The sequence below is a fragment of the Hoplias malabaricus genome, chromosome 18 (assembly GCF_029633855.1).
Source record: "Hoplias malabaricus isolate fHopMal1 chromosome 18, fHopMal1.hap1, whole genome shotgun sequence".
Lineage (NCBI taxonomy): Eukaryota > Metazoa > Chordata > Actinopteri > Characiformes > Erythrinidae > Hoplias > Hoplias malabaricus.
The window spans coordinates 22,553,647-22,567,309 of record NC_089817.1 but is presented as its reverse complement, the minus strand read 5'-3'; the positions used below and the strand labels follow the sequence as shown (position 1 = coordinate 22,567,309).

The following is a 13,663-nucleotide window of genomic DNA, read 5'->3' as shown; positions in this document are numbered from 1 at the left end:
GCAAGTAGAATCTATGCCTATTCTTTGCTTGCCTGTTTGCCCAGTCTGTTGCCACTATCGTCTTTTTCTTCACTTCATGAAGTGCCAGAGTACACAGATCTTTGACCATAGATCTTTGCACTTTCAGTAATGCAGTTAGCTTTCTGGCGAATTTAGTGTTATTTCCACTTTAATAATACGAAACAGCAAAAATAAGTCAATATTACACACCTCTGAAGCAGGAATAGAGCATATTTGCATTTCTGTTCATGCTTTTGATAATTTGGAATTCTTTACATTGTATAAAAGAAAGACAGATGCCTTTTCTGTGCCATAAGCAGAGAGAGAGGAAGCCTAACATACTGGATGGAGACAATCTGTTTATTTACTTGTGTACTGACACCAGGACTTCATAAACACATTATACAGTATGCAAACAGAATGGAGAGCTAGCAAATGGTGAGGTATCTTCTGAATTTTCTAAAAAGTGTTTTTTCATTACAAATATGAATGTCACCTTTAATATATAATTTCGTTGAATACTATAAATATACGTGTGCATTATTTTGCCATAAATGTTTGCTCTGCCCAAGGCATTCCTTATGTGTGTAACATACTAATGGAAATAGAGATTCTCTTTCTGTTTCTTACCTTGTTCACAGAGATCTCCTGAGTAACTGGGTAGACAAAGACAGGTGAAAGAATTAGCTCCATCAATACAGGTGGCCCCATTATGACACGGACTGGATTGACATTCATCAATATCTGGAGACAGAAAAAAATTAATTCCATTTAAAATATTGTATTCGGATGTGCTTATCACATATGTAATAATGCAAAAGGGCATAAAGCACAAACCATTTTCGCAATGATTCCCACTGAATCCAGCGATACAATGACAGATGTTACTTGTACCGTTAAGGTAACAGGTTCCTCCATTTTCACAAACATTTTCTGCACACACAGGGAGATCTGAAAAAGAAAGTATCATATTCTGTGCATTATCCTGTTAATAACTACTACATTGAATGTGTCTTCTTGTTTGCTAGGATTCTATACTGATTGAGTATTGGATTAGGAACACGTACCTTGTATCTACACACATTGTCCATTTTATCAGCTCCACTGATTATACTCCATTGGCTAACAATGTATGCAGAGAAACAGACAAACTACTATGTGTAACTGTAGAACTACAAAATGCTTCCAATTGGTCAGTGGAGCTGATAAAATGAACAATATTCATTCATTCATTGTCTGTAACCATTCATCCAGTTCAGGGTGGCGGTGGGTCCATAGCCCACCCGTAATCACTGAGGCAGGAACACACCCACGCCAGTCTTTCACAGGGCGACAACACACACACACACACACACACACACACACACACACAAACACACACTTTTGAGTCGCCAACACATATGTGTTTTTGGACCTTGGGTAGGAAACCGGAGCACCTGGAGGAAACCCACGTGGACATGGGGAGAACACACCAAACTCCTCACAGACACCCAGAGTGGGACTTGGACCCACAACATCCAGGTCCCTGGAGCTGTGTGACTGCGACACTACCTGCTGTGCCAGTGTGCCGCCCTAAAATGGACAATACATGTAGACAAAAGGTAGTTGTTCCTAATCGAGTGATTGTTCATAAACACAGAATTTTTAAAACAGCTGATTATTTGAAGGGGCGGCACGGTGGCGCAGCAGGTAGTGTCGCAGTCACACAGCTCCAGGGGCCTGGAGGTTGTGGGTTTGATTCCCGCTCCAGGTGACTGTCTGTGAGGAGTTGGTGTGTTCTCCCCGTGTCCGCGTGGGTTTCCTCCGGGTGCTCCGGTTTCCTCCCACAGTCCAAAAACACACGTTGCAGGTGGATTGGCGACTCGAAAGTGTCCGTAGGTGTGAGTGAATGTGTGTGTGTCTGTGTTGCCCTGTGAAGGACTGGCGTCCCCTCCAGGGTGTATTCCCGCCTTGCGCCCAATGATTCCAGGTAGGCTCTGGACCCCCTGCGACCCTAAATTGGATAAGCGGTTACAGATAATGGATGGATGGATGATTATTTGAAAAGTGTTTAATAACATTCGAAAAAAAAGATGATATTCTACCAGGCAAATCCACTGTTTGCGGCTCTACTGTATTTAACTCTTCCTTGCGTGGTGGTAGCGCTTCAACATGTGATGGACTATCTTCACCACGACTGTCCTCATCATGGGGTATTTCAGCAGTGGATGGCAGGGGTGAAGTGAGGATTTTGTGATCAACTACACTGAAATCAGATCTTGCCTCTGTCTTCTTCTCTTCATCTGTTGCAGATACACTCGTAAACATGACGCTCATTGGACTTTGTGTAACAAATCTGGGCCCAGTTTCTTTACGATCAGTTTCCTGAAGTTGTTTGTGTACTGCGGTATCTGTATGAATCTGTTCAGTGAGGGTAGTTTGCTGACTGAAATATGATGGGACTGTTGTTGCAGGGGTAGTTGGTGTTCCTGAAAACATGCGAGTGGGGTGGTCACCAGAGTACACATCTTCAGTAATGGAAAAAACAGTGCTCTTGGATGTCTCCATTTCTGGCAATGATAGAGGGGTCTCTGTGTCTTTAACAGCATCCACATCTGTTTTAATGTGAGAGACATTACTTCTAGGCACCTCTTCCTCCTTTGAGAGGGAAACTAGACTTGAAACAGTCTGGCTAAGAGCTGTCAAATCAACAGCTGTGGACGAGACTGTGGATAGAAAGGATGATAAGGTAAAAGCAGGAGGCGTGCTTGGTTTTGGCCCTTCAAACTTATGTTCATCTTGTGCTGAGCCTTCTGCAGTTGAGGTGAATCCTTCAAAATCTTTTGTGCTTGCGTGCCTTTCTCTATCAACACTACTGCCACCTGTAGTGATAATATGTTCTGTAAATGGTGTCTTTGTGGGAAATTCTATTGCGCCTGTTATTAAAGTCTTCACTAACTCTGTAGTTTCAGATTCTTCTTTAACCACCTTCTCTTGGCTATAAGGAACTGTTGTAGCCTTGACATCATATGCAGAGACTTGGTGGGAAGATACCTCAGCATCATCTGTTGGGTGTCGACCAGAACCTTCATCAAAAGTAGATGTTATATGCATGAAATCTGTGGTTATCATTTGAGGGCTTGCTGTTTCAAACTGGTCTCCTCTTGCCTCTTGGGTCTCCTTAGGAATGGATGTTAAATGTAACTCATGTTTCCCATTGATGTAAGTCAGAACAGGTGTGATGGTACCAGATTCCTCACTCACAAAATCAGTTTTGCTTTCCATAATTGTTCCTTCAATTATCTCAGTTATATGCTCAGCTTAAAAAACAAAGAAACAAACAAACAAAAAAAAAACAGTATTACATGGGATTTATAGAATACCTTATGGGCACTTTATAAAAATAAATTCTGCACTGAAATACTATATGCAAATGTTGCCTATTTATGTTGATGGCTTTTTTATGCATGTATAGAAACTCTGTACGTTTTCTGATAGTAATTTTGCTACATTTGTAATCCACCAGTAATAAATGTATCTGAAATGGTAATTCAGGTCGATTTATTCCCAATTTCAAGATTTTATATTCTATTTTATGTATCCGCATTGGCTATACATAATAATGTCATTAAGATGTTATTTCTATATCAGTGCATCCCTAAATATCCCTTCTGTTGGTGTAAATTTGGCACAGTGTATAAAAGCAAATACAAACTGAAAGCTGTAATTTACTTTCAATCATAATATCAATCATATCATAATCAATCATAATATTATGACCACCTCGTTTCTACATTCACTCACTTTTCTTCCAACTTCACTGACCATACAGGAGCACTTGAAGTTGTAGTTAAACAATTACAAATTGAAGTCCATTTTGGCTTTGCATACAGTGTTTGTCTCCTTTCACCCTGTTCTTCATGGTGGACCATTATCAGCGCTGCAGTGATTGATGACGTGATGAAGTCACTGATGACCAACACAAACTGTGCAGCAACAGATCAGCTACTGTCTCTGACTTAGTAACTACATGGTGGAACAACAAGATAGGTGTGTCTAACAGAGTGGGCAATGAACAAACACAGTGTTTAAAAACTCCAGCAGCACTGCTGTGTCCAATCCACTCATAACAGCACAACACACATTATCATACAACCATCATATCAGTGTCACCACAGTGCTGACAATGATCCACCACCCAAATTTTATCTGTACTGTGGGGGTCCTGTGGGGTTCATGACCATTGATGAATAGGCTGAAAAAGGGCGCAGTAACAGGTGGACTTCAGTTTGTAATTGCAGAAAAATGTCCTCATGTAGGGCCAATGGAGCTGAGAGAATGGAAATTAGTGTAAAAAATAAAAAGGAGGTGGTCATAATGTTATGTTTTACTGATGTATATGTAAAAGACATAAGATTTATTTCACAATTTTTAAACTTATCATACTGTCATTATGAAATCAATACCTGTAACATATTCCAAAAGATTTTGTGAAGTAAGCAGAGTGCAAGTGCACAAAAAATGCACAAGACTACATTGCAGGCATGGGGGCAAGGAAGAAATGTTGTAGCCGAAGCACAGATCTTGTTAGACTGAAATTATTAGACTGAAAATATGATCAGCTAGTATGCTATGAATAAAGGTAATTTATAAATAAATGTAAGCCCATGCAAGGCATATTTTCATTTTTGTTGAAAAGAATATTTGAAATGTACTGGCAAAAATGTTCGTCAGGGGCACAGATGAGACTCAGAGCCATTCGAAAATGTAACGGGCTCTTCTAGGTCCATCTCACATCTTTCTACTAATTAAAATCAGGCATAGATCTCATACACAAACTGCACCAAATCACATCAAAAACCTTGGAATAAAAAGTGACTCAAATTCTATGTATTTGTTAAGAATGTGATATTAAATAGGGAAATACCATGGCCAAACCAAGTTATTTAATCACTTTGGGGTTTATATTTGTAAACCTGGCTCTGTCTGTCAAGTGCCTCACCTGGCCTTGCATGTCACTGGTGTTCACTATATGTGGCCACTCAGGTGTTGCTAGGCGGTTGTTATGGTATTCAGATAGTTGTTGCTATGGTATTACTGACAGTTGCTGAAGTGTTGCTTATGTAGTAGTTGTTATGACATACCAGGAGGTTACTATGATGTTGCTAGGCTGTTCAAATGTTATTCTAGGAGATGGAAAAAGTGCTAATGTGTTGTTAGACTGTTACTTTGGTATCCCAAAAAAAAGTTGTTGATAGGCTGTGTCTTTGGCTCCACAGGTGGTTCCAGATGTGTTGCTTAGCTGTTGCTACAGTATTTATGTTGGGTGCTAAGCTGTTGGCATGTGGTTTTTATGTAATTCCTATGTAATGTGTTGCCAGATTGTTGCTGGATGGTTGAAATGTTATCCATGGAAATAGCTAAAGTGTTGCTAGGTGGTTACTTTGGTATTCCAAATGTTGTTAAGCTGTGTTTATGGTATCACATGTGTCTGCTAAGGTGCTGCTGTGCTGTTTCTTGATGGCAAGAAGACAGCGGACTACAGTTGGTCCACTGAGGGCAAGTTTGGAGGTCATTCAGTGTTTTTCACATTTTCTGGGCGGACAACAGGTTGTTAAACAGAGCATTACCTGCTTTTGTTATTCTTTGTTACATTAGTAAATAATATTAATCCAGCACAATGTTTTTTGCATAATTATGTTATATCTCTCACAGTTGTTAGTAATACCTATATTAGTTTTTTTTTTTCTAAATTTAAAATCAGTTTCAGGAGATTATCTTGTACACAGGACACTAATTTGAGCGGCCAGATGGTGAACAGGCACTTTTTAAGCCAGTGGACCAATATATGCTTGCTCTCTGGGTTGCTATATTATTCCAGGTGGTACTTGCTAAGCTGTTGCTTGGATGAAAAAATGTTATTTAAGGAGACTGCTAAAGTGTATCTAGGAAGTTGCTATAATATGCCAAATGCTGCCAAGTTGCTTGTAAAAAATATAAAAAGAAATGAAAAAGAAATTAACATACCTGATATATTTGTTTTCGATAAGTCAACCAAAATTACATTTATAGGAATGGCAGATTCAGAGTCGGTTCCCTCCTCATCCTCTTTTTCTGTTGTCCTAATGATATCTTGTGCGGTTAACACTGCTTCTTTAGGGCTGCTTACTGGGATTTCATACATGGGAGGATCAGGTGTTACTGATCTGCCTTCATGGTCAGTTGAGTCCTTGGTTTCTTTATACACAACTGCTAGCTTGGTTGGGTCTTGTTTAGAGATTGAGAGCTCAGGAGTCACAGTCACTTGTTGCTTAGTGATGTCTGATACAACTGCATCTTCTTTAATGCTATCCCCTCGTTCAGGCACCGCCTGCACTTGGTTCTGACTGCGTTCATCCACTTCATAGTCTGAGAGTTGAGTGGTTGGGATCACCTCTGTGGGCCCGGATGTTGGCTCTTGTCCTGAAGAAACATTGAGTTGAGAATTTTTTAGTTATAACATAACAAACAGGTCACATTCAGTGCAGACCTTCTGAGAAAACCTACACAGAATTGGCTTAAGAGGTTAAAACAACTGAGTATAATAGCTTAACTTTGCCCAAAATAAACACTGGATAAATCACTGGATGAATCATTTAAAAGTACAATATGGCATTGGTATCAGAGCATTTTAGTAACAGAAAACTTTGTAGTGCCAACATGAGAACGGCAGTCTAAGCATTTATTTGAACCTCTTTCTTCTAAGAACATATATATTTTTAGAATGTCTCTTGATAATGAACTATATATTTTCAAAATATGGATGGGGCACACACCATAAATTGTGTGCTGTTTTACTTTCTATATATACCATATACTTTGAAAACTAAAAGTTATTACCTGTTGACTGGATTTACAATATCCAAAATTGAAATAAACACCAGTGAGAATATAATAGTCATATTCAGATTGTTTAGATGCCTTTAAATCTCAAATGTTTGATCTGTAAAACTCTCACCCCAAGCATTAGTGATGCCAAGTTTGTGTCAGATCACTAACTTCATGACTACACAAATATAGTCAGGCATAATATAACTTAGCACTGCTGTTAGCATACTACTGAGATTTCTCCATCCCTGCTCCAATAATTACAAGCAACGTAGCAACAAGAAATATTTTACAACAAAAACTGAATTAGCAACACAAAATTATAAAAGGTTTTGATGTTTAATGACCAGGGTGTTCATGTAAATGTGTTACCTTTGTACTCTAAATCCTGTGGCATAGCCACTTTCATTGCAACTACCACCAGGATGCAGAAAGATAAAACGGGTATTCAGCATGTAAATGGAAACCAGCAAATTACTGTTGACAAAAATACTTCAATAAGCGCTGAAGAACAAGACTGTCTCTACAATTAGAAAGGGGTAAATAACTGATGTATAACACCACAGCATTCATTCCCTTCATAATGGGTGAAGTCGCATGTAATCCAACAGTCATCCTGCTGGACAGTGGCTTGCATTCACGGGCAGTTCAAAGACACAGATGGACTCCTACTTTATCAGTGAGCTAAAACACTGAGAACCCACTAAAATATTCCCATAACAAAACAAAATTAATATTCAAAGGATTGTAAAAAGTTTAGGCCAAAACTTTACATACACCTAGGCAAAAAAAAAGAAATATAATATTTTTAATTTGATTTATTAGGGTAAAACACACCCACAACATGATGCTGCCACCCCCATGCTTCACAGTGGGAATAGATAATGAAATCTGAGATAAAGAAATCTGAAGTTCTTTGCTGATTTCTATTGAGAAACATTATTCTTGAACTCTGCAATGAAAGACTGAAAGACCCAGCCTCTCTTGGTTATACTTGTTATACCCAACCATATTGCTGGCTCTTTGCCATTTAACTTAATTAGTTGTGAGTTCCACAATTTTTTTTAATATGTTGCTGGAATCAAATTCAGTATGTGCATATGATTTTTCAGTCAATAATGAGCTTCCAAATGAGCTTCATCTATTTTTGCATAAATCTATATTATGAGATTATCATAATCATAAGCATCTTTTGCACAGCCTCACGCTTATTTCAGTATTGTGTATAGTGCTAGATTGTTTGCATCTGTTGGAGTGGTCCTTCTGTTTCTTAGTGTATTTGAGTGTATTTGCTGTTATATGTCTTTCATGCTTAGATTATTATATTGCTCCATACTGAGGGGATGTTCCTTCATTCCACTGTATACTTATATATATATGGGGCGGCACGGTGGCGCTGCAGGTAGTGTCACACAACTCTATGGACCTGGAGGTTGTGGGTTCGATTCTGCTCCGGGTGACTGTCTGTGAGGAGTTGGTATGTTCTCCCCGTGTCCGTGTGGGTTTCCTCCGGGTGCTCCGGTTTCCCACAGTCCAAAAACATGCGTTGGTAGGTGGATTGGTGACTCAAAAGTGTCTGTAGGTGTGAATGTGTGTGTGCGTCTGTGTTGCCCTGTGAAGGACTGGCGCCCCAGTCCTATATATACTTTATAAAAATACCCCTGTTCTGTATCACAATTTTAAAATCACAAATGTTTTTAAATAAAATAGAAATAAAAATTTAAATAAAAACTAAATCAAAAACAGAAGTGTTTCATTTTTTATACATACATAAATTAAAAGGAACATTATAATGTAGCATATGTCCATATACATAAATCAAATGCAGCATTACAATTATGGAGTAGCTGCAGAAGCTAAGCAAAACTATGTGGATCTGTGGATAATTCTGTTTCTGTCATTGTCATTTTGTCATTCATCTAACTTTGTTAGTCTCAAATTCTTAGTATTTTCTCTCACTCTCTGTCTTTAACTTTTTTTCTGCAATCTTGCACATGCTTCATGTTAAGAACCACTGCTCTCCCTTTCTCTCCCTCTTGCCAGCTGTTAGGCATTAGGGACATGTCCTGCTTTCTCAGCAACTATCTATGATGTAAAACATGAGGAACATTTTCCCCTTAGTAAAACTATATTGCAGCAACAGTCCAGGAGTACACCACACACCCCCAGCCCCTGTGTATATTGTTCTAGGTCTGTGTAAGCAAACTCATCGTGGTGTTGTTTATTTTATGGTACACTGTGGCTGATGGGCGTTTTGAGGGGGACATGGGAAAATGTTGCTTTTAAAAGTTATCAAAAACGCACCTAGTAGTGAAAAGCTCACTACATTCAAGGAACACTAAGTAAGATTTTGCATTTTTGCTCTGGGGCTCCCCCTACAGTTGCAAAGTGAAATTCACTTCTACAGCACTGTCCTGAAATCAAAGGTTACACTGTACAATGTCTACAGTGCTGAGCCCAGAATAGGAAATACAGAGGCTGAAGAAGTTGGTGAAGTGTCACAATGCTTCTGAAGCTGAAATGTCAATGCAAAAATACTACCTAGAATTCCTTTGATGATCAAATAAAAATTTAATTCTGAAATCTAAGTGAACATACTGCTAGTATCTATATACAATAAGTTTTTGCAGGTAAGCTGGTCAAAGATTTTCATTCATTAATTCATTATCTGTAACCGCTTATCCACTTTATGGTACCTCCTCAACTTGAAGCTACTCTAGGTTTGGTCCCTGGTACAGGCTGGTTTTCCACTACAACGACCCACCCCCTTCCTAAAATTTAGCCAGTGACATCAAAATATGCAGTTGCAAACTACAACAATGGCAGCGATAATTTTAAGCACTGTTTACTTATGGTGTATTCATGTGTTGTTTTTGTTTTGATTGGTGGATTCTTTCCTCAGCCACTATTGCAAGGAATGTTTGTACCTCTAAAAAACAAACAGTGTTAATTTCAAAGCTATCATAGTGAGTCGAATAAAAATAAAATGATTCCTACTGTAGCCTGGAGTACAAATTATTTGTTTGTGCTGGATATCTGCATTGTCTCATGACTGACAAGTCGGCACTTTACAAGGTTTTCATGGCATGTTTATTCCCTGTTCGTCTCGCTTGGAACCATCAGCAAGCAATTACTAAAAATACCCAGTTTCAGGTACCAAGTACCAAATTTCCTAAAGAAAAGCAAAAAAGAGTAAAGCAGAGTCGAATTGAGTGGAACTGCGCCATTATTTACTCTGTATTCATCTGTATTCATCCTGGACACTATATATCCCACCACAAGAAAACGTATAAGAAGCACTTTTACAACTTCACAACACCATTAGTGAGCAAGAAACAATGCATCTGTATGCATTGTTTATTGCAGCAGGCTATTTTAACTGTTGCATTTTAAGGAAGGTTTTAGACAAATTTCACCAATTTGTGAAAATTCCCACAAGGGAGAACCACACTCCCTGTTAGGGCTATTCACAAGGCAGCACCACAACCCCACTATCTTATTCCTCTAACCTCCTACTCACCATTCCTAAACAAAGACCCCCACTCCGCAAGCCTCCTCAAGTAATTGAGGTTGTTAAACCCTATACTGAAGAAGCAGATTACATGTTGTACAATTTGCTACCACCACAAGTTGGGAGGTAAAACAGCATCCATTCAATAGCATTGTTAAGTATGTAAAAGAGTATGCTACAGATATGACAAGCACATTAAAAGTGTTACAAGTATACTGCCCACAACACACATCATGACCTACCCCAGCCATAAACCCTGAATAAACTCTGAGGTTCAGTCCCTGCAGGGACTAGCCTATTAGCCTCTGGCGATTCTAATGACCCCACCACAGACACCAGGCACAGGTGGCAAAGACTGAAACAGCTCCCAGATTATCAGAACAAGTCCAGAGAGGTAATAAACTGCAAGGCTGCCCTGTCCTGCTGAATGAATTATATGCTTGTTTGGAGGTCCTCAACACAGATCAGCAGAGGACGGCTCTTGAGTGATTTAAGACACATAAGACTGCTCTAACAATTCCATCTGTGATGGAAGTGATGAAGACTCTAAATATAGTTAACCCATTTTAAGTAATCCACCTTTGTGCCTCACCTAAAGCAAAGCCATGTGTCCTGTGTTAATGACTACAGAATAGTTGCACTTACTCTTGTATTCGTGTTGTCATTTTAAAGTTGTTTTTCTTGGCTGAATCCTATTTCAAATTTTTACCCCTACTCCTCGTTTTTGTTTGTTACATTGCCCCTTGGAACTGAGTTACAGGGTGTAGTGGTAAAATCTTCCCTACGGAATAGAAAGACCTTTCGAGAGCCTGATACGTTATCAGAACATGGAAAAAAAGCAGCTCTACAGCAGTTCTACTGCTCTGCTGGTCTGCAGCAATATCAGAGAAATGCTGCTGGGCTATAATTTAATTAAATTATGGGCATCATAAGCCTTCAAAAGCATTCCAAAATTATATATTATCACCCACTCTGAATTCTCTGTGATATAAAGCTTAATTCTAAATATGAAGCTGCTAAATTGGCTCTTTTTGTTCAACACTTTCAGTTCCACCTTAAATGCTGCAGCAGCCACAGGCAATAGATTGTGGAGATCTCCAGCATTTAATGGAACAGGAAATTCAGAGACATCGCCAAACTATTAGCAATGCTTTATGCTTGTTATAAAGTAAAATCTTTGTGGCTGTTTTTGCGCCGCCATCTTGATGCTGATTCACAAGGCATTTAGCCCTGGATAAAAAGTGTGCCCCTTCAGGGTTTGAAGTGGTATATAGCCCTCCCCCTTGGCCTTACCACTCTTTCCCAACAAGGACACCTTACCCCTAGGCAAAACGGAGGGGTAAGGCTAAGAGGTGAAATGGGATACGCCCACTGAATTCTGGACACTTTGGACCCTCTCCAGTTTGCTGGTGAAGATCCACAGAAAATGCCATTGGGACTACCTCCCACACTGCTCTTGAACACCTGGAGCACAAAGACAGCTATGTGTCAGTGCTGCTAATAGAATACAGCTGGCATTCAACACAATTATTCCATCCATTCTGACTGAAATGTTTATTGGTCGGACACAATCCTTTTGTAACTGGGTTCTGGATTTCCTGACAGGCAGACCTCAGTCTGTAGAGATAGGAAACTACATTTCCAGTACACTGACTATAAACCTCCTGCTGTGTGCCATACTTCACACCCTTTATACCCATGACTGTGTTGCCAGCCACAGTAACACCTGTATCATCAAATTTATGAGGTGGCAAACCTGGTATGATGTCAGATCAACAATCTCTCGCTGTGGGCTATCAGCCACCCCTCACCAGAATTATGACGGGCTTCTACAGATGCCACATCAAGAGAATTCTCACCAGCTCCATCACAATGTGTTAGTTTTACCAGCTAATACTTTAATGTTATATAATTTGTGGCTGATTTAACAAATCCATACGATCATGAAAAATATCTGGAAACAAAGTTAAGTTCTTCACACTAGTTAACAACATATCTACTACATTTTAGAAACATATCTTTTTCCTTTTCTCTATTTTACTGTTTTTATGTTTTTGTTGTAATTATATATTATATAAATAGTATTGCTTATTGAGAATATAAAATTTTACAAATAACAGTAATTATTCATTCATTGTCTGTAACCTCTCATCCAGTTCAGGGTCCCGGTGGGTCCGGAGCCTACCCAGAATCACTGGGCGCAAGACGGGATCACACACTAGAGGGGGCACCAGTCCTTCACAGGGAGACACATGCACACACACACACATAATCACACCAATGGACACTTTTGAGTCACCAATCCACCTACCAACATGTGTTTTTGGACTGTGGGAGGAAACCGGAGCACCGGGAGGAAACGTACGCGGACAAGGGAAAGAACACACCAAACTCCTCATAGACAGTCACCCGGAGCGGGACTTGAACTCACAACCTCCAGGTCCCTTGAACTGTGTGAAAGTGACACTAACTGCTGCATCACAATGCCGCCCTTGAATTAGAGTTATACATTACAAATAATAAAATGTTTTCAAACTTTTTTTTTAAACCCTTATCTGTGCACAAGTACTTGATGAAATGCATTGTATTTGCACTTATAATGTACTTAACACATTATCTTCTTTTTAAGTGTGAACACATATGTATAAAGCCTGACTAGGTATTGAATTTATGCTGTTTAGTTTTATCTAGGCCCTGATTCTAGCAGCACCTGAGCTCTAGAGTATTTAGGCACTAACCTATGTGTACTAGCTAGAATAAAATCTCTGACTGAACACAAAGGCATTTTGTTAGCCACTCTGGATAAGAGTGTTTGCTAAATGCCATAAATGTCAATTTACTTTATGTAAGCTGTAATTCATATATATAAAGCATGTAAATCATAGATATTAGGCACTGAATACCCAATAATCAAAAAACACAAATTTTTAATGATATTATGAACTGTAGATTATACGTTTTACAATCTTGCGCTGAGAAACATTGTCTTTGAATGGACTGATGATGCTCTGGTTTGCAGTTTGACACAGTGGTGAATCACGACCTATCTTTGCTTGTAAAGACTAATCCTCTGACAGATGCTACTTTTATAGTCAGTCCAAAAGCCCTCACCTGTTACCAGTTAAACTCCTAATTGTGGAACCTTCCAGAAGTGTTACTTCTATAACCTTTCTATTCTTCTTTTGCCTTTTTTGAGTGTGCTACAGGCATCACATATTTCTGTTTTTGTTATATTTACAGAATACAATTAGGTTTGTCAATGAAAACACTTAAAGTGGTTTCTTTGTAGCTTTATCAGTGAAAAGT

At 39.0% G+C, this 13,663-nt stretch overlaps 1 protein-coding gene across 2 annotated transcripts in view; it reads right to left on the bottom strand.

The window, feature by feature from the left end:
• Nucleotides 1-13,663, bottom strand: part of vcanb (versican b) — a 42,621-nt gene that overhangs the window by 15,065 nt on the left and 13,893 nt on the right. Inside the window, exons 7-10 of one of the 2 annotated variants that reach the window (XM_066650825.1) lie at nt 6,007-6,441; nt 2,085-3,299; nt 838-951; nt 631-744 (exon numbers count right to left, since the gene is read on the bottom strand). In XM_066650825.1, coding sequence (XP_066506922.1) covers nt 631-744; nt 838-951; nt 2,085-3,299; nt 6,007-6,441 — 1,878 coding nt within the window. The remainder of the gene's footprint in view (nt 1-630; nt 745-837; nt 952-2,084; nt 3,300-6,006; nt 6,442-13,663) is intronic. The other variant, XM_066650826.1, reaches the window with a different exon arrangement.